The sequence below is a fragment of the Octodon degus genome, unplaced genomic scaffold (assembly GCF_000260255.1).
Source record: "Octodon degus isolate 3935 unplaced genomic scaffold, OctDeg1.0 scaffold00206, whole genome shotgun sequence".
NCBI classification, from domain to species: domain Eukaryota; kingdom Metazoa; phylum Chordata; class Mammalia; order Rodentia; family Octodontidae; genus Octodon; species Octodon degus.
Genome location: NW_004524782.1, coordinates 2833859 through 2861839, shown reverse-complemented (window position 1 = coordinate 2861839; position 27981 = coordinate 2833859). Strand labels below are relative to the sequence as shown.

The window sequence follows — 27981 nt, the reverse complement described above, 5'->3', positions numbered from 1 at the left end:
ACCAATAGTAAATAGGTAGTGGGCGGGACTTCGCGTTTCTGGACCAAAGAAACGCGGTCTTCTGCTCGTCCAGCCCCTGTAAAGTGGCTTGGGCACCCCCAACACCGCCTTTCCTCCTCGTCCTGCCCCTCCCTAACCCAGCTTCAGCGCAGCGCCGGCCGCAGTCTGACAGGAACTGGACGGAGCCAAAATGGCGGCGGCCGACGGCGATGACTCTCTGTATCCCATTGCGGTGCTCATAGATGAGCTCCGCAACGAGGATGTTCAGGTGCGGAGACTACGGGAGACTTGACAAGGACGAGGGGAGAAGGGCGCGGGGGCTCGTGCGGCCCTGGGCGAGAGGGCTCAGCGTTCGCTGGGAGTGGCGGAAGGGGGGACAACCAATCAGCGTCCAGCTCTCATTCTTCGAGCTCACCAGGCTCGATGAAATGACGCCCCGGATTGGCTTTCGGCTCAGCGGTGGGCGGGGCGGGGCGAGCCCGAGGGTCCCGAGCCTGCCTGGTGCGCGCGGCGGCGGGGACCTGGGACGCTGGGCCTAGGTGGGGTCGGCAGGCTGATGGGGAGCGGAGGGCTCCGGGCGAATGGGCGGGCGCGTGACTTGCTCGGAGGTGGGGAGGGGCCGCGTGGTTGGTGGAGACCCGGGTGGGTGTTGGATTTTTTGCGCTTTTGCAACAGGATGGAGGCTGCGGTCCTGGGTCCTGCCCTCCATCCGCTTATACTTTGTGTTAGGTCTCCCAAGAAGAGGGGGACGTGAAAGCTCCTCTCCCGAGGGCAGAACTGGCCGGCTCGAGGGGTGAATTGTGCTCCTCTCCCCCGCGCTTGCACACGCACACGCGCGCGCGCCGTTTGCTAGCGGGCCAGCCTTTCTGGTGATGGGGTCGGATCGGTCCCTGAAGCAGGCTGGCTGGCGTGGGTTTGACAAGAGTTCAGACAGCAGGTCCACCTCCCATCTGCGGGGTGACCTTGTGCTTGTTATTTCATGGCCTTGGGCGTCTGTTTTCCATGAAATACGGGCTAAGAATAGTCCTCGCTTCGCTAGGTGGGGTGAGGAACTGAACAAGTAAAATAGAGCGGTGTCTGCCACGTGGAAAGGTCCCGTCATCCTTCCTTAGGCCTTAGTTTTTCCCTCTATAAAATTGTTTGGGGCGCACTTGTAAACCTGCCGAGGCGGGACCCCACCTACAAGCTTTGAATAAGACTTGGGGTTCTGGTCTCAGGGGTTGCAGTTGTACTAGCTGTTCCTCTTCTTGCTGGTTGATGCAGGCACATTATTTTCTTTAAACCTGGATCCTTAGGGCCAGGGAGATGGCTCATTGGAATAAGCGCTTGCCTGGCAAGCACAAGGGCCTAAGTTCAATCCCCGGTTCGGCCAAAAAAAAAAGAAAAATAAATAAATAAACCTGGATCCTTTTTTGATACTGGGGATCAAACTTGGGACCTTGCGCTTGCTAGGATCAGGCAGGCACCTATGCCACTAAGCTATATCCCCAGCCCCGCCCTCTTCTCAAATGAGGATAATTATGTAGTTCATAGAACCGTTGTGTGGATGGATTTATTTGTTCAGTAAATACTTGCCGTATATTGGGTATGGTGCTGTGAAAGTAGGGGTGACAGGTAAATAGTGCTAAACATAATAGTTTTTAACAGCTGTAAGAAGTACTGGGAAGGAACAAATAAGATGTGACAGTAAATGAGCAAATACTTACTAGGCCTGTACTCTAAGTCCCGTCCTAGGCACTGGAACAAAACAAGAGATTTACCATGTAGTGCAGGGAGTCAGAAAATAAATAAGATTAGGTAAACTATATGTGAGGGAGTTTAAAGTTAGGGAGAAAAATAAGTGGGAAAGGCAACACAATTATACTTCTAGAGGTTGGTGATCTTGGGGGGCTCATGAGATAAAATCAAGGTATTAGGAAGACTGAATTTCTTTGTGGAGGCTCTAGGGAGAAAATCTGCTTCCCTGCCTATTCCAGTTTTTAGAGGCCTCCGAGTTCTTTGGTCCATGGCTCCTTTTTCTACCTTCAGTGCAAGCAGTGTAGTTGCATCTATTTTTCCTAGTCACGTCTCCTGAGCAGTCAGGAAGGGCTCTTTGATTTTTAAGGTTCTATATGGTTACTTTGGACTCACTCCCATAAGCCAGCATCATCTCCCTCTCTCAGGGTCCTTCTTTAACTGAGGTGCCTTCTACAGATTTGTTTTGCCATGTAAGGTAGATACTTATGTTTGGGGGATATGAACATGAATATCTTTGGGGGCACCAATCTTCTAATCACAAATATTATGTTTGGGAAGTAGAGACTGAGGAAGAAAGTTGTACAAAGTTGAGGACAGTGAAATGTTTTGTTTTACTTTAAAATAATGTGACTTTGCTTTTTTTTGCTTATAATTTTATTGCATCGAGGTCAATGAAGAAACACTTAACAAATATTTAAGGAGTGCCAACCATATGTTTGCCAAAGGAGGCCATGACAGTACACCATAGCTAACAGTCTGCTTCTGTGTAACTCACTTTCTTCTGCAGACATATTGTGGAGGATGGCAGGTGGTGGTGGAAAGTGCTCTGGAGAAAAATGAGGTAGAGGTGGGTCTGGGGAAGACTGGCAAGTGTGGCACAGTTTGAGATAGGATGGTCAGTGAAGCCCATACTGAGGGCGTGATTCAAGCAGAGGGAAGGAAGCAGGTCTGGTGAATAGCATTCCAGGCAGAGGAAATAAGTGTAAAGGTCATAAGGCAGGATTATGTAGTGCAGATTCTGGAAGGGAGAGGAAGGCCATGGGAGCCAAGGGAATGAGTTCTTCATAATGGGAAATGAAATGGAAGAGGAAGCCAAGGCCGACCTTGTGAGTCGTCATTTTAACAAGAGTTTGACAAACAGCTGCCTGCCCAGTGCTTGCTTTTTAAGTAAAGTTGGTTTTTGTTTCTAATTCAGACGCTGCTCTTGTGCTACACAGGAGCTTAGACTGGAATGGTTTTGACAGAATAGTTTGGCCCTCAAAGCCCACAAAGTATTTGCTTTCTGGCATTTGTCTCTTCTACATTCCTCTCCCCAAGAGAGCAACTCCTGACTTAAACCATGTGTGTTAAATTATTGGGTTCTTGTTCAATGCACAGCACTATACAAAGGCATAACTTTTATTCACTTAATGAATTCTTGCAACTTGGAAAGAGATACATTGCTTCTCCACACTTTTCCCAAGGCAGAAACTGAAGTACAATACAAGTAAACTTGAGCAGGGCTTTGATGCCAAGATGTGGAGGAGACAGGAAAGAAATTCAAAGGAAATGGTATCTGAAGGTGAAATAGTTTAGGGCAGGACAAACACTTGCTAATCATACCCATATGCCAGATAATGATCTTCAATAAGACTGTTGACAATAATAGAATGAGAGCTGTGAGAGCTTGTAGTTGTGATATATTTATTCAGCAAATATTTATTGATAATGTCCTATATGCAAGACTGTTTTAGTTCCTAGATAAATACAAGGAGGAGAGCAGCATAGCTGCTGCCCTTGTGGAGTTTATACTATAGTGGAAGAGACAGACAGTAAGTAGTCTACAGTGTAAAGTCAAGGGTAGTGATAAGAAATACAGGGCAGTCACAGGGAATTGACGAGCCCATGGCTGATGTCTTAGAAGCTTAGGGATTGCTCCCCTGAGGAAAGGATGTTGAGCAAGCTGGGGAAAAGAGCAGTTTGGGCAAAGGAAAAACTAGAGAAAGGACTTGAGTGGTCCCATGAGCAAAAAGTCCCATGTGGAGAAAGTGGGGTGAATGGCAAAGTGGTGTGAGGTGATGACTAACTAGGATGTGACTAGTTTAGGTGGTGCCTGTGAGTCCCAGGCAAGGCCTTTGGCAAGACTGAGGCTGAGGGAGCTATTGAAAGGCTTTGAGCAGAGGAATGACATGTTCTGTTTTAATTCTAAATATCCCTTGGGTGTCGTGTAAGGGACAGGCAGGAGTCGTGAGGTTCTGTAAGAAGCTGTAGCAGTGTTAGCATGTACACGGGGGAAGGTGGTTAGGTGGGAGGAGCAGGCAGGTTAGGTATATTGTGATGGGTGATGTGAGAGAAGGTAAGGATAGCTGAGGTTTGATTCCAGCCTGGTCAGTTTCTGCCCTGTATACCTTTGGAGCAGCAGTACCTTCATATCTGGACCCAGATTCCTCACCTGCAAAATTAGCGTCTGACTGATGGTGTAGATGCAGTAAAATCAGCGCATAAAGTGGCTGCCTCAGAGTGGGCATTCAGCAAATGATGGGCTGTTTCAGTCATTGTGATAGCTGTGGTTTGTTATACTGGGAAAATGAGATGGGGGCAGTAATGAGGAGCCTGGGTTTATTGCTCATATTTCATCATAGATTTGCTAGTGCTTTCCTTGCCTAAGCTGTCCCGGCCTACACCTCTGTGATGCAGAAGCCAGATTGCAGCATGCGAAGCAGGAGTGCTGGACACTGTCTCAGCTGGGCAGGGGTCACCGGAGTGGAAGTCTGTTCAGTGTCCTGCAATGCCCAGAACATCCCTATAGCCCAAAGGCAGTAGTGCTGAGCTTGGGGACCCTGCTGTGTCCTGCTTCACAGTGCTCAGTGTTGGGTATGTGTTAACTGGATTCTCACAGATTGCTGAGATAGATACTTGTTTTCTTTTTATTAAAGTTTTAATTGTCAAATTTCACACATACACCAGCATAGGAAAAATAGTACCAGATACCCTGATACTGCATTTATTTTTTCAAAGTTTAGATACTTATGTTTTGTCTGTTCTTTCTTATTCCCTTCTCCCTATTTTTTTCTAAAACATTTTTAAAATATATCCCGGGCTTTGAGCATTTTCTCCTGCCTTATTCAGTACACACCTCTTACATATAGACATGTTTTCCCAACACTTCCTTATCACACCTAACAAAGTTAGCAGCAATGTCTTGATAGCATTCTTGCTTTTTACAGCCTGCTCTTCACTGTGAAATCCTTTCTATTTAGTAGATGAGGATACTCAGCCAATGTTATGTTTCCTAGTAAGAGGCAAAACTGGAATTTATCAAAGAGTACTGGGCTCCATGTCATATCTTCACTCAGAGCTGTACCCTCTGTGGAAAGATCTCACCTGAGAATGACACTGAAAAGGCAGTGCTGTGGTGGAAGTAGACCAGCTTTTGAGTTCTGGACTGGCCATTTTACAAGTTACTTGACCCTTTGGTTCCCTGGTTTCTTGTTAAGTGAAAAAGCAGGTGGAAGGCACACCTACTGACATTTTGAGATGAAATTAACAGAGCCACTGTCAAAAGCATTGCAGAATTCCCTTATGTCCACATTTTAGAAACATGGTGTTCCAGGCATCAGCTTCTTTTTTTGGAATGCCTAGGGACTTGGTGACAGAATGTAGAAATAAGGATTTGCAAGAGGACAATTCAGTTCTAGATTTGCCACAAATTCAATTAGTAACCTTTGAATGCCTCAGTTTCTTCATCTTCAAAATAAACTCAGGGTAGTGTCTACCTCTTAGGTTTGTTGTAAGAGAAAACATATGTAAATACCTAGTTTTGAACCTAGCACATAGGAAGGAGTCTATTGTAGTTGGGTTTTAGAAAACTTAAAATGTGTGTGTGTGTGTAATATATTTATTTTAACATGTGTGTGTAAAATATGTATTTAGCCAGCTGGATTCATTCTAAATGATCCTGGTTTTGTTGGCAACATACATAGCATGATAATCAGGTGCCAGATGGACATGTGCCTTTTCTCATCCATCACCCTGAATGGGCAGTTTACCTTGGCCACTTCAGTGTCATAGAGCTGCTGCATGTCGGCCATGACATCCACAGAAAAGATAAGATTGTTGTCTTTTGTCTGCTTCATGGCAGATCAGGGGCCAAGGGATATTCTGAGAGTATCTGGGCTACTTCTGGAGCTGCAGTGTCTTGGGTTGCTGGAAAGTGGGTGACTACAGAGCTGATATTTTTTGTTGCTGTAGAAGCCTTTCAGCTGTACCTTTTCAGTCTTCAAAGCCTCTGTTTAGGCTTTGACAGGCAGAGGAATTTCCTTCTTTGCTTTTAGTGCTATCTTAGTGAAAATCACTCGGTTTTTGACGTGGCCAGTTGCATATTAGATCTAAGTTCAGAAATCACAGTTGGTAATAGTTTTGTCCCTTCCTTGTTTTAGAGACAAGTTGGCTTCTAAGTGGGGAAATAGATGTATCACAAATGATGGTAGTTACAGGCAAACTGTGAAGGCATCTTGGTGCTGTGATTTCCAGGGAGATGGGGAAATCACTTGGCCTTTTTTTTTTTTTCTCCTTCTCAAGAAATATATGAGAAGTAAGAATAATCAGTATATTGAGAGCCTCCCGTGTGCCAGGTTTGGTGCCTCTCTTCCATATTTGAGTATTTCAGTGGTGCAGCAAATGCTGAGCATCTCAGTGGTGCAGGGCGAGGCAGGTTTTGTTGTAGTTTTGGCTTCTAGCAATGAAACTGAAGCTCCCACTGCCTGTGCAATATTAGCTGATAAATGGTAAGTAAATTCCAGTACCTTAAAAAAAAATGTGATCTTCAGAAATAAAGATTCTGATCACCATTCTCATTTTGGCATTGCAAGGCATGCTAAACTGTTGTCAGATAAAGTGCTTGGTTTTTCACGTATATCTCCCTACACACACACATACACACACACACGCACACACACATACACACCATTTTCATTTAAAAATGCCTTTCATGGACTATGGAGGAAGGACAAATAGACTGAAGATTTTATGGAAAAAAGCTACTTCTGTCTGTGTAGCATAGAGCACAGACCCTCTTAGCCCCATGAACAGCCACCAGCTATGCTGATAGTCACTGGTTTGAGTATATTTTTTTAGATACTTTTTCTCTGTATATGCTAACATCTACATTACCTTTTTATAAAAATTTGTCCTGTGAGTATTTACTAAACATCTATTCTGCATCAGACCCTGGGCTAGTTCTTGGAGCAGAGTCTAGAAAACAAAGTCCATTTGTTTCGGTTTTGTCAATTGTCAAGGGAACCATTGTGACAGGCACCCATGGGGCAAGGGGAGTGAGAGTGGCTCAGCAGGCAGGTGTCCGGCCTTGCAAGCCACTGAGGCTTTCATTCTTGACTGTGAAGGGAAGGCATGGCACCTGTGGAACCAGGTTGTACACGTTGGTGTCAAGGACAGCTCTGTGGGTCGAAGGCCAATGAGTCTTCAGAGTAGTAGAGTCCTGGGGGTTCATACAAGGAAGGGGCTGGGTGTTGTTAGGTCTTCAGGCAGTGTGTGCACAGGGGCTTGCTGGGAATGTGGACAGTGAAAGTGCTGTGGACTGTGTATGATTGAGGCACAAATTGCTTGAGTTATTACTGGTGATGCTGATAGATGCTTTATTGGGAATGCTACGGAGCATCCAGCCAAGATTCATTTAAACAAGCAGGGCCTCCCTGCACAACCACCCATTCACACAAGTTCAGCAACTACAAAGGTCACAGAATTGGGTCAGAGCATGCCATTCTTGGATCTGCTTCCTGTGGTCATGGGAATGCCACAGTCTTTGCTATCTTCGTCAGCCACAGCAAAAGCAGGGCCAGCCTAGGACAGAGAGGTTCTTGCCATCCTCCTCCCCTTTATCTAGACAGGGTCTTTCCTGGCGCTCCCAAGAGCCTTGTCATTTGTCTCTTTGTGCAGACCTATGCTGTGTGCTGAGTCAAGCCGGGACCAAGCTTGGCTGTGAGTGGTAGGAAAACGGAAAGGAGCAGGGCTTACATGAACCTGAAGTTTGTCTCTGACTAGTGATCAAAAAGTCTGGTGGCAGCCAAGTGCCTGTATGCCCAAGGTGCTCTGGTCTGAAGCTTTTACCATTTTACTCCGATTATCTTCCCTTCTCCTTACCCTAAGACCTACTGAAATTACCCTATGGCTATTGAAATTTTATCCATTATAGTCCCATTGCATTTAAAAAAAAAAAAAATGTGTGGCCACATTCTATCAAGAACACTTCTAGGGGCTGGTGAGATGGCTCAGTGGTCTAAAGCACCTACATGGAACAAGCTTGGCAAAGCACAAGGACCACGGTTCGATCCCCCAGCACCACATGCCAGCCAGCCTCGCCCCCTGGTGGGCTGAGCTGGACATACACACACACACACACACACACACACACACACACACACAATAAATGTTAAAAAAAAAAAAAAAAAAAAAAAAAAAACACTTCTAGCTAGGCATAGTGGCCCATGCCTGCAATACTAGCACTCCAGAGCCTGAGACAGTAGGATCTCTGGAAGTTTGAGTTCAGCCTAAGCTACAGTGTGAGTTCCAGATGAAGTACATAGTGAGACCCTAAAAGCTGGTGCTACTCTGTAAGTTTCCAGGCAAATGCATGAATTTGCATAAAAAAGTAGCACTGTTTATTTACTTTAAACTTAAATTTAACTTCCCTTCTATTATGAAGTACAGTAACAATAGCATATTACAAACAGGAGCTGTGGCTGAACCTATGTCTTGTGTTGGTTATGCTGACCTCTATTTTAATATTATGATCAATACTAAACCTGCGAAGGTTGTCCATGGCATCACCACTCTACCTGCCCCTGTGAAGAAGCAAATAGGAATCCATGGTGTACTGGTAAGAGCCTGACAGATGAGGCTCAGATCCTTGGCTCTGCCGCCTGTGGACAGGTTTACTTGACCTCCCTGGGCCTCTTTTTTCCTGCCATCAGATAGATGCCCTATAATTCCCTCATGGGGATGTGAGGATCAAATGGAACTTTAAAGCACTTAGCACAGAGCTTGTAGCATAGTGAGCACCATGGGGATCATTTGCCCTTATTATCTGGCCATCATGAAAGAGTAGAAGTATGGGTGGACACGTGGCCATCTGCCATCTTGTCCTTTATGGTGACCCAAGCAAAGTCAGGATGCTGTCAGCAGTGTGGGGTGCCATAGTCACCATTATTGATCTCCCTTGATGCTGCTAGTGTCCTCAGGAACTATCACCTCTTCACAAATAAAGAATTTGAGGCTCCTAAGGATCCAAAGATTACTTAAGACCCACGGCTGATAGCCAGCCTCTTAGCTTTGAACCTAGGTGGTTTGCCTGTGAAATACCAGGCCTCCTTTTTTGAGCATTCACAGTACTGTCTCCCTGAACAAGTCAGTGGACGTGGTTAAGAAATCAAAATTAGAATGTTAAGGCCAGTTCTGTGCCATGGGAGAGGAGACCTGATTCTGACACCTGTGACTTGGAAATCTTTCCTCAGTGAAAGTGTGATGTAGAAATTGACTCAGATGGCCTGGGTTCTACTTATGCCTCCATTGCTTTCTCCATGATAGCATTCTCACCTATACAGTGAGGATTCTAGAAACAAAGCCTCAGAGCACACTTGGTTCTCAGATTAAGTGTGTTCTTTGTCCATGTCGAACACATGCAAGCAAACTGAAGTCAGTTACTATTGTCACCAGCTCTGGTATTGCATGCCTGTAATTCCAGCACTGGTGAGGTTTAGGCCAAAAGATTGTGGTTGGGAGTGGCTGAAGCTGGAAACTGATCATATGTGGGAAGGCAGAACAAGGCCTCAGTGCCTAGAGCAATCAAGCTACCTCAGTCTTGAGAAAAACATCCTGCCTGGACGATTTCTGCTCACTAGAGGTTATGTCTTCTGATACCAACTTTGCAATGGAATAAACGCCCCTACTGTTGTTCTTTGGGTCCGCTGACAATCAGGCAAACAGACCTCCATCTAAGCTTCATTGTTGTCTGCTTATTTTTTTCCTTATTCCTGCTGCCATTTCTCCCTGGCATGTACCATGACACCAACGAGTCCCTGCAGATTATCGGAAGTTTGAGGCCAGCCTAACCAGCATGGCAAGACAATGCCTCCGAAAATCAGAGGGGGAAATTGCTGTTGTTACTAGGTTTGTGATTATTATGATTATTGCCACTGTCCTCTGGGCTACTGCCAACCTTTGGTGGCCTTGGCCTGTAGCTCAGCTGAGAGGAAAACCTGGCTTTAACCTGAAGGAAAAGAGGTATGCAAACAGCAACTATGTCAGTACTCTCCACAGTATTTATTTATTTATTTATACCAAAGATCGAATTCAAGACCTTGTGCTTGCCAAGCAGGCACTTATGCCCCTGAGCTATCTCCCTGGCTTCCCCATGGTGTTTTGTTATGAAAAACTTTTTTTTTTTAATTTTTATTTATGTGTGTGTGTGTGGCCAGCTCAGCCCACCAGGAGGCGGAGCTGGCTGGCATGTGGTGCTGGGGGATTGAACCGCGGTCCCTATGCTTTTCAAAGCTTGTTCTAAGTAGGTGCTTTAGACCACTGAGCCATCTCACCAGCCCCTGAAAAACTTTTGTTAGATATAAGAATGTTGAAACACTGGTGCAAAGGACAGTAAAGTATAGCCTGTGATCAAATTCAGCAGCCTCATGCCTTTGTTTATACTGTCTGGTTGTGTGGCTGCTGTGCAATGCACAGTTGAGTGGTTGGGACAGAAATACTGTGGCCTGCAAAGCTGCAAGTATTTCTTGACCATTTGTAAAAACTTGTGCTGACCTCTCAGCCAGTACAGCGAGCACCTGTACACTTACAGCTCGGGTCCACTGAGCAGAGTATCTGGCAGATTTGGTTTTTCTTTCTGTAGGTGTGTCTGTATGTATGATTTTGTGACTGAAAATGAGTTACAGGTCTTGTAGTACTTCATCCTGAGGTTGTTTACCTGCCAAGATGAAGTTTTGGGGCCACCTGAAGCATAAGTGGTCTGAAAGCCTCTGACATTGAATGACAAACTTGGCACATGTGTTTCTCACCAGAGCGCTTCCTTAGATTGTTCACTCTGTGACCCCAGAGAAGCACTTAAGCCTGACCAGAGAACCCTACTTGTGCAGAACATCGAGCTTTCTCCAGTTGTATAGGGCCAGGGAGAAGGGCAGGAACAGAGAGCCTGTTTCACCTTGTCCCAGTCCCTGTCTTCTGCCACTTCTTTCAGGCAGAGGATTCTCCTTTGTGAGTATCATGGCTCCCTCTCCAGCTCCTGTGCTCCACTGTCACTTATGCCTTCGTTGTGTTCTTGAGACAGCCTGGGCCTAGGATTGGAGAGGTGCCGATGGAAATGGAGTGACATTAACGAAGGTGCCACCTTCAGCCAGCACTCAGCAGCTGGCTTTGGACCCCAACCTCTTGGTTCTGATGTAGCTGGGTGTCTACCTTTCTGACACTCAGTTTCCTTGAGGTGGAGAAGTCTCAAGTTAGGCCTATTATCTGTATTTTTTTTCCTCTGGTGCTGCTCCAACAGATCACCACAAACCATGTAGTATAGAACAATGTCTTTAACCTTTCACAGTTGTAGAGGCCACAAGGGTAAAATCAAGGTTTGGTAGGGCTGGTTTCTCTAGAGGCTCTGAGGGAGATCTGTTCCCTGTACCCCTTCCCTAACTTCTAGGGCTCTGTCTGGCAGTTCTGGGTGTTCTTATGATTGAGGATGTATTGTCCTGAAATTTCCCTCCATCTTCCTTTGGCCATGTCTTTTGTGAACTTCTGTGTCTTCTCCATTTTTGCCTTTTAAGAGGACACTGTCAGTTCATCTAGAGCCATCCCTCTTCTTAAAAGTTATACCTTGGGAAACCAAACTGTCTGCTTTTCCTCTGTTCCCTTACCACAATACAGACAGTTCTGTGACCCTGAAAGGTATGAGACTTTCCCCCACCTGCAAACAAGCGGACACCAGCTGGGTGGCTGTGTATCCTATAATCCAGTTGTCTGCTAGGAGATGGTGTCTGGTCCCACAGGTTGAGGTTGGTCCTCTAATCAGCTTCCTCCTCAGTGCTGACCTTAGGTGCCAGGTGTGAGCCCCAGGTTGTTTCACTAGTGCTTCTGGCCAACAGGCTATAAATCAGGATACGTACAGCACCCTTCTTGGGTTTGATTAATATGCTCAAATTCCTCATGGGACTTGGAACTACTTCCTGTTGATTTATTGCAAAGGATATTTCACAGGACATAGATGAAGAGATGCACAGGGTGAGGGATAGGAGAAGGCTGCTGTGCCCTCTGAGTTTGCTGCCCCCAGGAACCTCCATGTGTTCAGCTGTCTAGAAGTGTTTCACACCTTATCCCAGGCTGCCTTGCCTGGGCATGACTGAGCATGGGCAGCTGTGCCAGAATATAGTAGAACAAACAGGCTGTGACCTGCAGCTCGTAGACTGAGCCAGGAAACCTCGGAAGACCTGTTTGCTTCCGCGTTCTTCTTGGTCTGTGCAGCACCCTCCCTGCAGGTGTGGGACGAAGCCCATTCCAAAGTGGTGGTTCTATAGTTCAGTGTCAGATAAGGAGGGTCAGAGAATTCCACTTGGCCCAGCTCTAAGACAAAGGCTGGAGATTATTGTTTCTGTTACTTCTGTATGGGGAGAGAAACTGATTTCTGTGGCCTGCCTGGAGGTGGGAGTGTGAGCTAGGAACAGTGAATAAAAGGAATAAAAGCTCATATATGTGACAGCCCGTTATTCAACCTATTACGCTAGTAATACTACCAGCAGTCCTATTGATAATGCTACTCCTGTTTTTATAGTAACATCATGATATTGTTTGTTCTTTCATCATCATTGTTAGCTAGTAGGCCAGGGTTTGGATGCTTATTCCATGACATCATAGCTTTGTGATGTTGAGAAGTAACTACTGCTCCCTGAGCTTGTTTTCCTCTGTAAAGCAGTAGAGAAAATAGCTCCGGTCTTAAGGGTTGCTGCAAGAATTAGTGAGTTCATGGGTGTTGTCTTAGTTACTTTTCTGTCATTGCTGGGACAAAATAACACCCAAAATGAAGGAAGGAAAGGTTTATTTAGCTCACAGTCAGTAGAGGTTTTAGTCCGTACACAGCTGGCTCCAAGGCATAGTGTGACATGGCAGAGAGCAGCTGTTCATGGAGTGGCAGAAACAGCAAAGAGTCAGAGGAGGAGCAGCAACTGTGGCAGCTAGCAAGTCTCTCTACCCTCCCCATATTGTATTCAGGCGATCTGCCCCCGGGGGTGTAGCACTCACACCCATAATCCCAGCATCGGATCATGAATTAATCACAGACTCTAGAAGCCCATGCCATGGACTGCATGAGGCTTTGGGGAGACAACCAGACACAGACCGTAACAGGCGTAAAGATCAAATATGACACCTGCCTCATGCTGAGGATGCCAGAGATTTGGCTTCTGCTGTTAAAATGCAGTGCCTAGCTGATTAGGTGGTGCTTGGTGCAAGGGAAGGTTAAGTCAGAGAGCAGCGTGTGTTGGTGAAGAGGGGGAAATCTGAGGAAGATTTTAGAATGTGCAACTGAGTAGGCTTTGGGCTCCGTAAGACCCAGAGGATGCTCTGGATTTTCTGCTGATGCTGATATCTTTGTTGTTGTTTAATGGTTCATTTGGGGTCACAGAATACTTGGTAAGTGTTAACCAAGTTAGCGCTGACCATGTTCACACAGAGGTAAGAAGCCTTCCAGGGACGGACCTGACTGCTTCTGGAGCTGTGCATCTTTTCTGAGTCTGGAATCCCTGACATTCTCCCCTCTTACTCTTTCATTAGCTGCGCCTCAATAGCATCAAGAAACTTTCCACCATTGCCTTGGCCCTAGGGGTCGAAAGGACCCGAAGTGAGCTCCTGCCATTCCTGACAGGTAAGGAGGTGAACTCCAGTGCAGTGGAGTCAGCTGAAAGGGGAACCTGCCGGATTTGAGAGAGACATCACATTCTAAGTGTCTGCCCTATACTGTGGAGTGGGACGGGGTCTAGAAGAAGTGGAATGCAGCGCCTGAGGGAACAGTCTGAATCAGTGATGGTGTGCTGTGGAACAAATGGCATTGGTTCTCCATCACTGGTCTGCATGGTGCTGGCAGGCCCTAGCGAAAGGGTCTACATATGGACAGGACCCATTTGAAATGCATTTCTACCTGTTAACTGGTCATTTCAGACTGATTTCTCAGTTATAGTACAGTGGTAATCATGCCCACAATATAACATTAATGGGAGCATGAAAGATCAGACTGTGTTTTATGAGACGAGTGTCACAGAGCCTGTCTTTGCCCCACAGACACCATCTACGATGAGGATGAGGTCCTCTTGGCACTGGCGGAACAGCTGGGAACCTTCACCACTCTGGTGGGAGGACCAGAATACGTGCACTGCCTGCTGGTGAGTGTGGAAGCAGGGAGGCCCCTCGCTGTCCTCGTCCTTGGAGTCAGGTGTGGTCCTGCCCACCAGGGCCAAGCAAGAAGTATGTGGGAGAGACTGATCTGTGAAGACAGGCCTTAGCCATCAGCTTCTCCCTGTAGGCAGTGCGGCTGCCAGTGCTGTAGGCTGAGCTTGTGCTTGTTGTCTGTGCTGTTTCTGGGCCATGTTTGAACAGCACCAGGCCCAGCTGGCAGAGGCTTAGAGACAGGTGAGCCTCTGCACTCCTTGGGTATGTGACTTCTGAGAACAACTGGACCTCTTGGGGTCCTTTGTAAATTGAGGGCCATTACACCCTCATATAACTGACTTAAGCCCTCAGCACAGTCCATGGTGCATAGTGAGTACTGACAATCACTGTGACTGGCATTTTTCTGGCCACGCTTTATAGTGGGAAGAGTCTCTCAATAGAGAAGCCACCTGGAGCCACCAGAGTTGAGCAGCCTGTCAAGGTGCTAAGAAATGGCACAGTATGGTCTTGACTCTGGCAGACTCTACCCATTGTCCTGTCTGTGCGGGTGATTGCTACACTGTGAAAGTGGTCAGAAACTAAGAGGGGGTGCTGTTTGGGTGAGAATGAGAGAGCCAGGTGTCCTGGTTCGGGATCCTGGCTTGTAACTGTTACTGGCCTCTGCAGGTTCCTAAGCCTGTCTCTTGCATAGATTCGTCCTCTAAAATGAGGACAGGATGCTTGCCAGGATTCAGCGAGTCCGACTAAGCCCCCAGCATGTACTCTTGCAGTGGCCCTGCCACACAAAGAGCGTGTGGGTGTCAGCCAGTGTCAGTGCTGATCGGTGCACTCTGAAAGCCAAAGGCAGGGGGGGCCCTTTCCTGAGGAAGGGACTGGAATAATTGTAAGGTTTGTGGACCCCACTGAAGCTCTTTCAAGTACTTCTCCGTACAGACCCTCAGAGGAGGCTCACTGGATGTGGAGTGGGAAGGGCCAATCAGAAGTCTTGGAAATGAGCCTCAAGATGGCTCCAGAGCTGAGGGGGTGGGGAACACGCTGTGCAGTGACCTGCGTTCTCATGACAGCCGCCCCTGGAGTCACTGGCCACAGTGGAAGAGACAGTGGTGCGGGACAAGGCCGTGGAGTCCTTGCGGGCCATCTCGCATGAGCACTCACCCTCGGACCTGGAGGCCCACTTCGTGCCACTCGTGAAGCGACTGGCGGGCGGCGACTGGTTCACCTCCCGCACCTCAGCCTGCGGCCTCTTCTCCGTGTGCTATCCCCGCGTGTCCAGTGCTGTGAAGGCAGAGCTCCGACAGTGAGTCCCTCCCTGCCCGTCTTCACAAGCAGCCCTGGCAGGTCTGCCCCTCCAGACCACTAGGGCCCCTAGTGTCTGGAACACCAGCTCTGCACACCATCTTACTGTCCCTGGGGGTGGGGGTCTTTGTCCTTGAGTGTGACCTGAGGACACTGTGCCTCAGTGCTCCTTCTCAGACTCCTTCCCCCATGGCCTGTTGGAAGAACCTTTATGTAGAAAGTACTTAGAACAAAGCCTTGCACTTAAAACACTCAACATCTGATGTCCGACATTATGGCAGACCTGCCCCAGTCCAAAACCCTTGGTGATCATACCCCTCTTCTCAGGCATCTGAGCATCAAGCCAGATCCTGAGCCATTACTGTGTGATCAGATACGTGTCCTTGTCCGTGCACCTCTGACTGAGGCGCCCGCTGCAGCAGAAGACCTTTCTTCTGTGGTGTTTTAGTTTACTATTTTACATGGTCATACAGTTTGGAGCCCCTACCATTGGCTGTAGATCGGTCTGTGCAGATGGGTCCTGGGGGGTCTCCCACCACTTAGCTCAGGCAAGCCTACCCTGGCCTTGTAGCTACTTTTGCTATCAGCCCCATTTCAGAGGCCAGGAAGACTCGGGACATCACTTGTGCAAGGTCCCCCGACCAGAGCCAACACTTGAGTGCCCTCAGCTAAGGGTGCTTGGTGCGCCTCCCCACTGCGCTGCCTGCCGTCTTGGGGTCCCCACGGATCCTCCTCCTGAGCACCATTCCCACCCCAGGTACTTTCGGAACCTGTGCTCAGATGATACCCCCATGGTGCGGCGGGCCGCAGCCTCCAAGCTGGGGGAGTTTGCCAAGGTGCTGGAGCTGGACAACGTTAAGAGTGAGATCATCCCCATGTTCTCCAACCTGGCCTCCGATGAGCAGGTCAGAGTGCTCCCGGCCCTCCACCATCCCCCCCTCTGGTGGGCCTGCCCTGGAAGGGAACCCCAGAGCTCAGCTGGGCCTGTGTCGACTTACCCCACCCCACTCTCACCCCAGGACTCCGTGCGGCTGCTGGCAGTGGAGGCGTGCGTGAACATAGCCCAGCTGCTGCCCCAGGAGGATCTGGAGGCCCTGGTCATGCCCACTCTGCGCCAGGCAGCTGAGGACAAATCCTGGCGCGTCCGCTACATGGTGGCTGATAAGTTCACAGAGGTAGGTCAAGGGACACAGCCCTTCTGAGGGGAAGGGCTGGACTGTGTACAGGCGCTGTGGTTTCCTGTGGAGCATCCCAGTCCTCAGGTGTTTGAGCAGTGAGGTCTCTCTGAGTGGACTGCGGGACTCCACTGCTGTATCATTAGAATGTTTTTGCATCAGTATCTGAAAACAACTAAAATTACCTGAATAGTAAGGATCCCTATTGGTGTTCGTGGTGCAAACGATCCTACGAGGTAGGTGCCCTTGTGGTCTTCCTTTTGTTTCTAGGAAGCCACGACTTGCTACGGTGAAAGCCTTGCCTGGAGTCAGGCAGTGTGGTGGAGTTTGGAATTCTGGTGGCTCCTTCGCCCATGCTCTGGCCGCTATTTCTGTTGCCTTTTCTTTGGCCCCATTAGCCCAGAGTGGCTGCCAGCCCTGCTTATTCACCCCACCCCTGTTGTCCCTATCTGCAGCTCCAGAAAGCGGTGGGGCCTGAGATCACTAAGACAGACCTGGTCCCTGCCTTCCAGAACCTAATGAAGGATTGTGAGGCCGAGGTGAGGGCCGCAGCCTCCCACAAGGTCAAAGGTTGGTGCCGGTGCCCAGAATGTACTGAGGTGGGTGGAGTGTCCAGGGGGCTGGAGATGGGATCCAGACGTCACATCTCGGCTCTCCCTACCTCCTTCGCCTGCAGAGTTCTGTGAAAATCTCTCAGCTGACTGTCGGGAGAATGTGATCATGACCCAGATCTTGCCCTGCATCAAGGTAACAGGGAGCTCGTTGGGAGGAACAGACTGAGTGTGAGACTTCCAAAGGAAGGATTCTGGGCATTGGGACTGCTGGAGGCAAGCTGGGTTCCCAGCCCTGTAGGGCCACGTAACACTGCGATTGGAATGGCTAGGAGTCCTTACTATAGGCAGAGCCTGTGGCCTGGTGCTCACCTCAGAGGAGGGAGTGCTTGCCCTTCACAGCAACTGAGTCTCCTAACCCACAGAACTTGGGCCTTGGGGGGGCGGGCATTAAAGCATAGGAAGGAAGCACAGTGTGCATCCCCTTCCTGCTGCTGGGCTGCCCCTGCTGCCCGAGCAGGATGGGCAGGCAGTGGCCATTTTCTCAGGGCTACTTCAGGGTTGGCTTCAGGGTCTTCTGTGCTGCTGCAGGGCTTTCCTCACCTCAGGGCCCCCCCTGCCTCTTCCTTTCAGGAGCTGGTGTCAGATGCCAACCAGCATGTCAAGTCTGCCCTGGCCTCGGTCATCATGGGCCTCTCACCCATCTTGGGTAAAGATAACACCATTGAGCATCTCTTGCCCCTCTTCCTCGCTCAGCTGAAGGATGAGGTAAGAGGGCTGAGGGGTCTCGTCTCAGCTCTGTGTTTCTGGAAGTGACATGGGTAGGCTCCTTCCCCAGGTCAACTAGGAGTCTCCTACTCTCAAGAGGCACCAGATCTTCACTGAGTTGATCATGGACGCCACTATCTGTGCGATCACTGATTGTTTTATCACCATCGTTTGGTATATCCTTGCCTCTGTACATGCCCTGTTCCTGGCCTTGTGGATATGAAAAAGGGAAATCAAGGCAATCTTGATTCTCAGAGGTCTTCCAAGACTGGTGCTGGGAGAGGCGTGTGGGCAGGCATTCTTGGGGGCTTGCTGAGGTGCGGCAGGTGCTATGCTGGGTCCTTGAGCTCTTTAGCAGTCATGGAGGGTGCTGAACTAGAGACCCCAGAATACTTTGGCTTAAATAAGACAGAATCATTTCTCTCACCTTAGTCCCATCCTGGGGGATTAGCCCCGCTAACCTGAACTCTATATGGCTCTCAGGTGACTGGTCAGCTGCTACATTTGAGTAGGTAGTAGACAATTGGCCTGGGCCTCCTAGGGACAGCAGTCATCTATCTGCATACCTCCTACCCATTAGTTAGAGCTGGTCCCATGACCACAGAGGACAAGAGAGGTTTCTGGTCATAATTGGAGAGGCCGGGGTGGCAGTGAGGGAAGGACTTTGGATTTGAATCTGTGGGCAAGCTCTGGAACTGGGACATCTGGATGTTAGAAAAGATCCCTGCGGTCAGTGCAAAGAAAAGATGAGTGAGGTGGCTGGAATGTTCAGAAAGACCAAGGGAGGGGCCTACAGGGGCCAAGAAGGTCCAAGCTGACTAGTAATAGTGTTTGTCTGAGTCTCTTTTTGCTTAATAGAGCACTTTCATAACATAAGCTAGTTGTAGGTTTGGACAGGTACGTGTGCAAATTTCCTCATACTCCAGACAGATGAAGGTGGTCACATAGGCAGTCCCCACTCCAGAAGTCGTGAGAGAAGGGAAGATGTTTAAGCAGCTCTTAGTGATGGGGCGTTTTTGTTTCTGTTTTCTGAGATAAGTCTCAGGATACTTGTGGTGGGCTCAGGTCCTAAAGAGCCGTTAGTTAGGGGACCCAATTAAGAACAAAGCAGCGGGTTATGTTAGGTGTAAAACTTCTGATAGGAAATGGTTTTTTTGTTGTTGTTGTTGTTGTTTTAATTTTGCTTTGGTAGGAGAACACTGGGATGACTCTTGGTGCCGCTAGGACAAGGAAGCTTTTGTTAACTTTAGATGCAACATCCTGTAAGGAGAGCTAAGTCAGCTTGCCGTTGAATCCTTCACGTGCAGCACAGGTGAACACTGTTGCACAAACATTCCAAGGAGTGAGTGGACCGTGGAAAGGCTGGGACAGCAGCTGGATGAGCGTCGGATTCGTGCTCTCTCCCTGAGTGTCCTGGGCTAGAAGGAACAGATTGATTCAGTATGAGGAGGGTAGCTCTTGGTTCTGAGACTTCTTTGCCCATCAGACAAGCTTGCACAATATTGGCTGTCTTCCGTTCCTCATGGAGAATCTTATTTTGATAAAAGGCAGTCATGCTTTTCACAAGAGAACTGTCAGGAACTCTTGGGGAATTTTATATTGGAGGTTCCAAGTAAGCTTCCCAATGACTGCCAGTTTTATCCATTGTTTGCTGTGTCTGGGTCCCAAGACCACTCTTAGGTGAAGAACGTAGAAAAACCTTCACACCACGTGTATCATTTCAACTCAGTGCAGGGACACATTGAAAACAGCAAAGGAAAAGTGTGGGGCAGAGCAGTCGTGTTGCCAGCTCGCTCCTAGTGGATTTGTGGGAATGCCACTTCTTCCCCCAGAACCTGGCAGCACGTGCAGAGGGTTACCCGCCAGAGGCTCGTGCATGGGGCCAGGGCTTCCTCGGTGGATGGTGGCACAGCCCTGGACTGCCCTGTGGCTGACGTTAGTTACTCAATTTCTACCTCGTCAGAGGTCGGGCAGATACCAAGCAGCCCTAGGCCCCACCACAAATGGCAGTGGTGAGGTAGACTGTCCACTGTGGTCCAAGACCCAGGTAAACGAAGATACTTCTTTTTTTTGGTACCAGAGATCAAACTCAGGACATTGCACTTGCTAGGCAGGCACTTAAGCCGCTGAGCTATCTCCCCAGCCCAAGACAGTGTTACCAAGTAGGATGTTCAAGGGGCTTAGAAGTTCTGTGACATCCGTGGGCCAGACCTTCCTTGGAATGTGCAGACTTCGAAGAGCTGAACCTGCTGTACACTTGCTTGCTTGGTCATTAACCTAGTTCAGCCCTTACTTCTCCACCGCATGCTCAGAGGGAGATGTAGAGAGGAGTAACTTACAGTATCTGTCGTTCAGAAGCAGATGATGTAGGATAGGGCTCCAGTTCAGATAACAAGAACTAGTTATGTTTATGTGTTTCCTTCAAAAATGTCTTTGTGTGCGTTGTGGAAGTAGCTGGGGTGTGTTTTGGTACACACTGAACCAGCACTCATAACATGGGTCGTCAGAAGCAGTTCAAAAATATGCTTTCAGAAGTGAGGGAGCTGGATTATAAAAGAGAATTAGGATGCATTTTGTACATGTGCCAACTCCCATGATGAACGTATGTATACTGCAGATGTGTACTGATCCCAATTAAAAGGAACACTCCCCCAAAAGTGTTTTCTCTCAGCGGACAGCTTTTGTGCTGGAGTGTAGGGGTGTTTGAGGCATGTTCCCTGGGCGCAAGCTGGCAGTCACTTCACGTGCGGGACACCACAGCCCCACTGTACTCAGAAGAGCCTTGGCCTTACTTTGTGGCTGGATGGATATTTTACATCACAGGTTGATGCCCAGTGAGGAGCTCTTGCTGTCAGACAGCAGAGCAGGATCAGTCATGTTTGTACTCTTTTTTTTTTCTTCCCCTCACAATATTGCAGTTTCTCCTTGTGATTCCTACAAGCTAGAATGGCTCAGCATGACTTGTGATCCTGCAATGCTGGATCCTCCACGTTGTTGTGATCCTGCAACATGGTTTTAAAAGCTCTTCACTTAATCTGTTCCCCGCTTCATGTGTGCCTCCATCTTGTCCCCAGGCCTAGAACTGGCTGTGAGTGAAGTCGCCCTTGGGAGAAGTTGCTTAAGTGAACCAGGTGGAGCTGAGCTCTGCTCACCTTGTTCTGGGACGCAGGTGCAGGCATTCTCTTAGCTCCCCTGTCCTCCTCAGTGCCCTGAGGTGCGGCTGAACATCATCTCCAACCTGGACTGTGTGAATGAGGTGATCGGCATCCGGCAGCTCTCTCAGTCCCTGCTCCCTGCCATTGTGGAGCTGGCTGAGGATGCCAAGTGGCGGGTACGGCTGGCCATCATCGAGTACATGCCCTTGCTGGCTGGGCAGCTGGTGAGTGAGGAGGCTGGGGGTCTTGGAGGCTTGGCATAGGCCCTTGCAGCTGCCTAGGGCATTAGCGGAAGGGCTGCCAGAAATAGGGTTTTTTTGGTTTTTGGTTTTTGGGGGTTTTTTTGGTGGAACTAGGGATTGAACTCAGACCCTTGCACTTGCCAGGGAGGCACTTATTCTACTGAGCCATCTCCCTGGCCCCTAGAAATAGGTTTTTAGAAGACCGATGGAATTCTGTAGGAGGGTGGAGGGAAAGAGGTAGCTCAAGGGTGGTTGAGCAGCATCCAGTCTGGGTTGGTGTAGTTTTCCTGGGATCACTGGCTCCACTGCCTGCCCCCTCTTCCTCAAGCTTGTATCTTTTCCCTTTCAGGGAGTGGAATTCTTTGATGAGAAACTCAACTCATTGTGCATGGCCTGGCTTGTGGATCATGGTGAGTGCCCCCAGGAGGATAGCAAGAGGCCGGCAGATGGGCCAAGGCCTTTTCCCTGCCGTTGGATGCCCATGTAGACCTGCTGTCTTGCTATTGAGAGCCCTAAGAAGTGCATGCTGGGAGGAAATATAGCAGATCACCCAGGGCCTCCTGGTGTCATGAGTCAGGCGGGGGTCCCTGGGCAGACAGCACTGTGTGAATTCTACCCTCCTGTGTCAAAGCTTACAAAAATCACTTGCCTTCTGCCCTGCATTTACTCTTGGAAACATGAGTTCTCTCATCCCAGTGTCTCAGGGCTACTGTGAGAACTTCTCGTTGTTTTCATTCAGGTACTGGAAAATACTAGCTACTGTTCATGTTACCCAAGCACTGTGCGAAGTACTAAATGCAAAATAATTAGCGTGGCCACATACTGCTCAGAGCCTGTTGGCCATTCTGTACAGTGAAGCCATCAGTGGAGCCTTGGAAAGGAAGACACTGCAGAGAGCATGGGGGTTTGTTCAATTTGGTTTGGTTTGGTTTGGCCTTAGTTATTGGCTTACCAGTGGCCCACCACCATAAGCTGCTCCATAGGTGATAGCAACGTGACTTCTAGATCCTGTGCACCTCGGTCCTTCACCCCTGGGTCTCTACCCCTCTTACTCTTACCTTGCTGCAGTCTATGCCATCCGTGAGGCAGCTACCAGCAACCTGAAGAAGCTGGTGGAAAAGTTTGGGAAGGAGTGGGCCCACGCCACAATCATCCCCAAGGTCCTAGCCATGTCTGGAGACCCCAACTACCTGCACCGCATGACTACACTCTTCTGCATCAATGTGAGTGTGCACCACCTGCTGGCACCCCCTCAGAAAGCAAGGGCCTTGGTGAGGGTGGGGTGGCCCTCTGCCGAGGCATCTGGCTTGGAAATGGAGAAATGACAGGAGCCCTGGGTGCCAGGAATGAGTCCTGGGGAAAGGCAGCTCACCGTTCTGGGCGAAGAGCCAGGTCACAGGGCCGTAGGCAGGGACTCGCAAGAGAGCAGAGCAGGTGAGGAGAAGCCCTGTGTGAGCAGCGATCACACCAGAGCTTTCCAAGAACCCTCTGCTTTCCTGCTAAACACACGAGCACTTGCATCTGAGATGCCGTGTCTGAGCCTGCGCCTCTAAAGTCAGACCGTAATTCTGACTCTGCCACACATTAGCAATGGACCAAAGGGAAATGACCTGACCCTTTGATGCCTAGCTTTGCTCACCCGTAAAGGATTCATTCTGCTAGACAGAGTAGACACCTGAATGGATCGTGAAGATTAATCTTGTTGGACATAGAGAATGCCTAGAACAGTTACGCTACGTAGGGGAAGTACACTTATCTGTTCACTTTCATTGTCATTACACTTATCTCATATGCTGCTAGCCGAAATCGCTCAGAAGTAGAAAGTAAAGGATGAGAGTTAGAAATACAATGGTCCCTCACTTATCGCAGAGGGCTACAGACAGCCCTGCGCTGACAATCAGTGAAGCAGCAACATGATTATTTTAGTATTTATATATATTTTAAGGCTTTATAAACTTTTCCCCTGCTCTTATAAACCTTTTCTGCACTTTCAAAAATGCTTCTAATGTTCTTTTTTGTTTTTTTGTGGCCGGCTCAGCTCGCCCTGGGGGTGGGGCTCAAGCTGCAGTCCCTGCGCTCTTGCTTAAGCTTGCATAAGCAGGTGCTGTAGACCGCTGAGCTATCCCACCGGCCCCACTTCTGAAGTTCTTAACCATCTTCCAAACTCATAATAATTTTAACAAAACACATGTACTGTGTTGTACAGTATGTATTAATCCACTCAGGAAATAAATACTGTAAGTAGTATATTTTATTGTGATTTAATTTTCTTTTAATATGTTAGAATTAACATTGTAAACATTTTTATATATTTTAGATTTTTTTAGACAAAAATCATTAAAACTATAAATATATATATATAAATGTATATACGGTACTGTAGACTATTGCAAAATTCTGCAATAGAGCAGAAAATCATAATAAGTAATTTAGATTAATATTTTTGGAAAACCCATGAAACCATCCATAAAGGTTAAACCATAAAATAGCGAGGGACTACTATACTGTAAATGTATGTATTCTGGTAATTTCTTCCCATGCTACTGAATGCAGGAGGGATGTGAGGTTAAGCATCATGGCCCATCCCCAGAGTGAGCAGAAAATAGGACATCCCAGGGGGGGAGCAGTGTTACGGAGTTGGGGGCTTCCAGAGATAACTTGCCCTCTGCCTGGTGCTCCTGGAGCCAGAGCCTCCCATGCTGCCTGGCCTCGACCTGCACCAGAAGTCGAGGAAGCCTGGCAGAAGGAAGGGAGGTGAGGCTTAGCTGTGAACTTCTCATGATTACCCTTGTGCTCCTTGCCGGCCCCAGGTGCTGTCGGAAGTCTGTGGGCAGGACATTACCACCAAGCATATGCTGCCCACAGTCCTGCGTATGGCTGGGGACCCAGTGGCTAACGTCCGCTTCAATGTGGCCAAGTCCTTACAGAAGATAGGCCCCATCCTGGACAACAGGTGAGACCTGGGGGGCGCCCTCATGTGCCAGCAGGGAGTTGTCTGGGCATCTTGGTCTTTGACCTCTAAACATACAGCCCTGGCTTGAAGGCCCGGGACTGCTCTTTGCTTGCTCTGCATACCAAGGCTCTGCATTCCCCTTCACAGTGTCTGTTTGTGAGCTGCAGAAAGAGAATTCACATGGCCTGCATCATAGAATGGAATGAAAGAGAAGATGGCAGCTCTGTGTACTACCAATAAGTCATGAGAAAATAAAAGTAGCAAGTATGCTGTAACGCTAGGATTGAAAGATACTGTGAATGCTGAAATTTTTACAGAAATTTAGAGACACTGCCATTAATTCCTTTCAAAATCATTCTTGTTTTAAGAAAGAATAAAGATAGTAAAAAAAAATAAGAACATTGGAAACGATATAGAATTTCACTAAACAAAATAATAGGAATTAGTTGTTTAGAGCATCAGACATAAGCTGCAAAATTAGTTAAAAAAAAAAAAAGTTATAAGAAATTAAAAAGAAGAAAAAGTTTTGAAATAAAAATTTAAGCATTAACTGCTCCTTTCAGTAGACCAGTAGAAATAAACAGTATGATTATCCAAGCCTTCCTGTATATATGCATACTTATTATATATATATATATATATATATATATATATATATATATATTATGTATATGTACATACTTAAGTATATATTTACGTATGATTTTTTTCTGTTCTTTCTCTCCTTTGTCCTTATCCCAGTTGTTCCTTCCCTTTGAACAGATTCTTTCCCTTTTTACAGTATCTGTTGTACCTTTCAGTGTAGACTGCTACAAACACTAGAAAATCACTATGGAAATTCCACAGAAAGCTAGGATTGGATACCATTCAAGCCAGCTATTCCCGACCTGTGTATTTTTCCTAAAGAGCTAATAGCATCGTACCACAGAGATGAATGTGCACCCACATTTGTAGCAACACAGTGTGTCATAGCTAAATCGTGGAAACTACCTGAATGGCCATCAACTGAGGAATGGATAGAAAAGATGTGATATTTTCACAAAACGGAGTACTGTTCAGTTGCTCATGTCAGATATATGTAGTCCATCTTTCTGAAGCTGTTTTGAAAGTCCTCTTTTCAGAGTTTTTAGTTCTGTTTTCCTAGCTGCCTCAGTGTCCTGAATCAATTCAGAGTATTTGCCTTTCTAGTCATTTTGACTTTGGGGAAGAGGCAGAAGTCACAGGGTGCCAGAGCTGGTGAGTGAGGTGGATGAGAGTGCGCTGTAATGTTTTCGTGGCCTGCCTGCCTTTTGTTGCAACCCACTTGACAGCAGCGGTCACTGTTTTTCATCATTTCTCCTAAAGGTATAGAAGGCTTCCAAAACTGCTTCAGAAAATGGCAAGAATGAATGGGTGCTTAAAGCAAGGGAGAACCTTTCAAGAGGGATTAATGATTGTGTCTTGCTCTATAATTTTTAACTATTCTTTGTACATTTTGATTACAGTATATAAATATATACTATATATATATAAATATATGTAAGTATAATTTATGCTTACATGTGTGTAACAAATATCAAGTAGCCAGAAATAAATTGAAAGATGTGTAACATCTCTGGTAAAAACTATAAAACATTGTTTTGAGAAACTTCCGTCCTACACAATATCTGTGTCTGGCCCAGTTCCCTGAATTCATCTTTGGTCTGAACCTATTAAACATCAGCAGATTCATTAGTGGAAAATTGGTTGATTCTGGAAGCAGCATGAAATGCAAAGATGAAGTTAACCAAGGTGTCTTAAGTACTTTTCTCATTGCTGACACAAAATACCCTAAACCTACAAGTTAAGGGAAGAAAGGTGTACTTAGCTTACATCTTGTAAAAGTTTCAGTCCATAATAGACTGGTTCCAAGGCAAGGTGGTATAGCAGACAGACATTACCAAATAAAAACAGTCCATGGTAGGCAGGAAGGAGCAAAGCAGTAAGGGACGACCACAGCTCTTTTCCTTATGTCTTATTCGGGCTGCTCAGGGCAGGTAGCACTCACACCCTTCATCCTAGTGCTCTTGTTCCTAGCACTGCACCATGAATTAATCCCAAAATCACATATTCTGGATCTACCACCTCTGAAAAAGCCCTACCTATGACTGCAAGAGGCTTTGAGGGAGCACCTAGTCAGAAGATGTAGAAAACTACTCAGCAAAAAGAGATACCTGCTCTAAGCAACAATGTGGTGACTTGGAGATATCCACTTAAGGGAGAGACCAGACCCTAGAACAAAGCACCATGGGTATAAAGTCCCTTAATAGACAGAATAAGTGTGGATAGTCAAGTGAGAGCAGAGGTTTCAGTGGGGCGAGGGGAGCTGGCTGTTAGTTGGAAGGAGCTTCACGGAGTCTGCACAGCTCAGTTCTCTGAATTCCACAGCGCCAAGCTTCTATTTTTTTCTCTCAAGTCTGCATGTGTTTCCCACAACTGTTGACTGTCAGTTCAGTCAAGTTCCCAGGGCCTCCGTAGGTTAGGGTAGATGCTTCCTCTGGTCCCCTGCAGCTCCAAGAGTATGCCCTTGGGCCCCCTCACCAGGCCCATGACCTGTCACCACCTTGGGCAGTGCCCCTCTCCTGGTCCAGTTTCCACTTGAGCAGGAATTAGTGACGCAGCCGTTGCATCATTTTACCTTTGGGCCCGGTGAACACCTGTGTAGTCAGTGAGGGGCTCCATTGCTCAGCCTCAGACTGTAGGTTCCATCTTCCATGGTTTGATTTCTCAGAGTGCTCTGAGCAACCTGCTCTGGGGATGTCTGCTTGTTTTTCAGACTGACACCCTTTGAAGTAATTGTACCAGAGGCCTCAGGGACCTCCAGTGCAGAGCTGTGTCTCCATGCGTTGGTCCCAGGCTTTCAAGGCTCTCCTCACTCTTATTGTCTGTCTCCTCAGCCCCTTGCACAGCATGGCTTACTGTCTCTTCTTTGTCCTTCTAGCACCCTCCAGAGTGAAGTCAAGCCCATCCTGGAGAAGCTGACCCAAGACCAGGATGTGGACGTCAAGTACTTTGCCCAGGAGGCTCTGACTGGTAAGGTCATGGGCACTTGGGTGGTGGTCTGTAGGGGGCCTAGGCTCCTGGGAAGCCACATTGGGGCATCTGTGGGCTGCGGAGAGCTGTGGTTCTGAGTTGAACCCATTCCTGTCTCTCCAGTTCTCTCTCTCGCCTGAAGCTGAATAAGAAGTCAACACCGGCTCTGATGTCCACCCTCCAGCTCCACCAAGTAGCTCCCTCAGAGGTGGTGGGGCTGTGGACAGCGACTCCCTGTGCATGGTCAGACCCCAGGCCCTTTCCCCCAGCACGGTTCCTTCTCTCCCCAGCCTGAGAAGCCTGCTCACTGTCTGCCTCCCAAGGGGCTGGGGAAGCACAGGGTGGATGGGGCAGTTGTCCTGGGGGACAGGGCTGCGCCTGCCCGACCCGTGGGGGGAAGAAATGTGAGTGTCCCAGGTCACTGGTTCCTGCTGCTGTAATGGGGACCTCTCACCCTTCTGTTAGCCACCTCCCTCCCAGACCCCAGTGGTTTTTTGTGTCAGTTGTGCTGTTTTTATTTTATTCCTTTTCTTCCCTTTTCACACAGAAATAAAGGTCTAGATCGAGTCCTGTGCTTCTTAGTCATCCATTGTGGAGGAGCATGTGTCACCCCAGGCTCTGGCC

General features: G+C 47.9%; 1 protein-coding gene across 1 annotated transcript; it reads left to right on the top strand.

Annotated features, from left to right (window-relative positions):
- The first annotated feature begins 75 nt into the window (after positions 1-75).
- Ppp2r1a (protein phosphatase 2 scaffold subunit Aalpha) lies at positions 76-27924 on the top strand. The gene is made up of 15 exons (XM_004644643.2): positions 76-268; positions 13555-13645; positions 14059-14159; positions 15231-15463; positions 16220-16367; positions 16482-16637; positions 17093-17207; positions 17314-17384; positions 17822-17956; positions 21162-21335; positions 21703-21763; positions 22422-22576; positions 24164-24306; positions 27266-27357; positions 27481-27924. Exons 1-15 carry the CDS (start codon positions 191-193, stop codon positions 27495-27497), a joined length of 1770 nt encoding a protein of 589 aa, XP_004644700.1. The 5' UTR covers positions 76-190; the 3' UTR covers positions 27498-27924.
- The last annotated feature ends 57 nt before the right edge of the window (positions 27925-27981 follow it).

Coding starts and splice junctions, on each gene's coding strand:
- Ppp2r1a (XM_004644643.2), top strand. CDS start 191: ATGGCGGCGGCCGACGGCGATGACTCTCTGTATCCCATTGCGGTGCTC. Junction 16,638..17,092: donor TGGCTGATAAGTTCACAGAG/GTAGGTCAAGGG, acceptor CCCTATCTGCAG/CTCCAGAAAGCGGTGGGGCC. Junction 17,208..17,313: donor AGCCTCCCACAAGGTCAAAG/GTTGGTGCCGGT, acceptor CTTCGCCTGCAG/AGTTCTGTGAAAATCTCTCA.